The 1,028-nt window shown below is 65.6% G+C and overlaps 1 protein-coding gene across 1 annotated transcript in view; it reads left to right on the forward strand.

Annotated features, from left to right (window-relative positions):
- The first annotated feature begins 270 nt into the window (after positions 1-270).
- The window catches only part of CFAP410 (cilia and flagella associated protein 410), an 11,384-nt gene continuing 10,626 nt past the window's right edge, over positions 271-1,028 (forward strand). Inside the window, exon 1 of the mRNA XM_007452493.1 lies at positions 271-385. Coding sequence (XP_007452555.1) covers positions 309-385 — 77 coding nt within the window. The 5' untranslated portion in view covers positions 271-308. The remainder of the gene's footprint in view (positions 386-1,028) is intronic.

A 1,028-nucleotide genomic window follows, 5' to 3' on the forward strand; every position in this document is an offset into this window, starting at 1 on the left:
GGGGGGAAAGGGGGTGGTCCCCACAATACGCATGCGTAGAACCGGGCGCGCGGCGCCAGGGGCAGAGCGGAGCCGGCGAGGCGGAGCCAATGTGCGGCGGAGCCAGTGCGCGGAGCAGAAGCCCTGGCGGCCCCACTGCGCTCGCGCCGGCACGCCCCCTCGCTGCCGGCCAATGGGCTCTCAGCACCCGCCCCTGACGACGCGGGCCCCGCCCCTTGGAGAAGCGCCGCGGCCTGGTGGACGGCCTCCGTGGTTAGCTGGCTGTTTGAGAGCTGGGCCGGGTTGAAGCCTTCGGGCGGCCCGCCGTCATGAAGCTGACGCGGAAGATGGTCCTGTCCCGGGCCAAGGCCTCGGAGCTGCACAGCGTGCGGAAGCTCAACTGCTGGTGAGGCCCAGAGGCCGGGGGCCGTCCCCGCGTGTCCTCCCCGCTGCTCGGCACCCCCTTCCCGGGACCCCCTCCCTGGGACAGGGCTGGGAAGAGCCGTCTAGGAATGGAGACCCCTGCCCAGCACCTCGGCCCGGGAGCGGGGACCCCAGCCCGCCCCCTCTGCTCTGGGGCGGGACCGAGAAGGGCCTGCGGAGGATGCAGAGGGGTTCGGGATGGGGGGGGCGCCTCTGGCCTCACCTTCCTGGCCCCTGTCCAGGCTGGTGTGCCGGGTCCCAGGGGCTCACAGCCTCTGGGAGGTGATGCCATAAGCTCAGGGGGCCTTCGGGGAAAGGTCGTTTCAGAATTTTCACTCCTGAGCAGTGGTATTTCACACACAGCTCCAAAGCTGCCCTCCTTGCTGGAAACAGTTGGAATTACCTTGAAGACTGGTTCTTGGACTTCTAGGTAGTTTTAGTGGGCAGACGTTTCCCTCTGTGGACAGGTCTCATTTCTGACATTGCCAGCAGTCCCTGGGAGCCAGGCCTGCTGATAAGGTGGGAGATCAAGGTGATTGACACCCTTGCTAGGGGAAAGAAAGGAAACAGACTCTAAAGTGATGTTTCAGTAAACATTTTTGTAATTGAGCTCGGGGGGGGGGGGG

The sequence above is a fragment of the Lipotes vexillifer genome, unplaced genomic scaffold (assembly GCF_000442215.2).
Source record: "Lipotes vexillifer unplaced genomic scaffold, Lipotes_vexillifer_v1.1 scaffold545, whole genome shotgun sequence".
NCBI classification, from domain to species: Eukaryota; Metazoa; Chordata; class Mammalia; order Artiodactyla; family Lipotidae; genus Lipotes; species Lipotes vexillifer.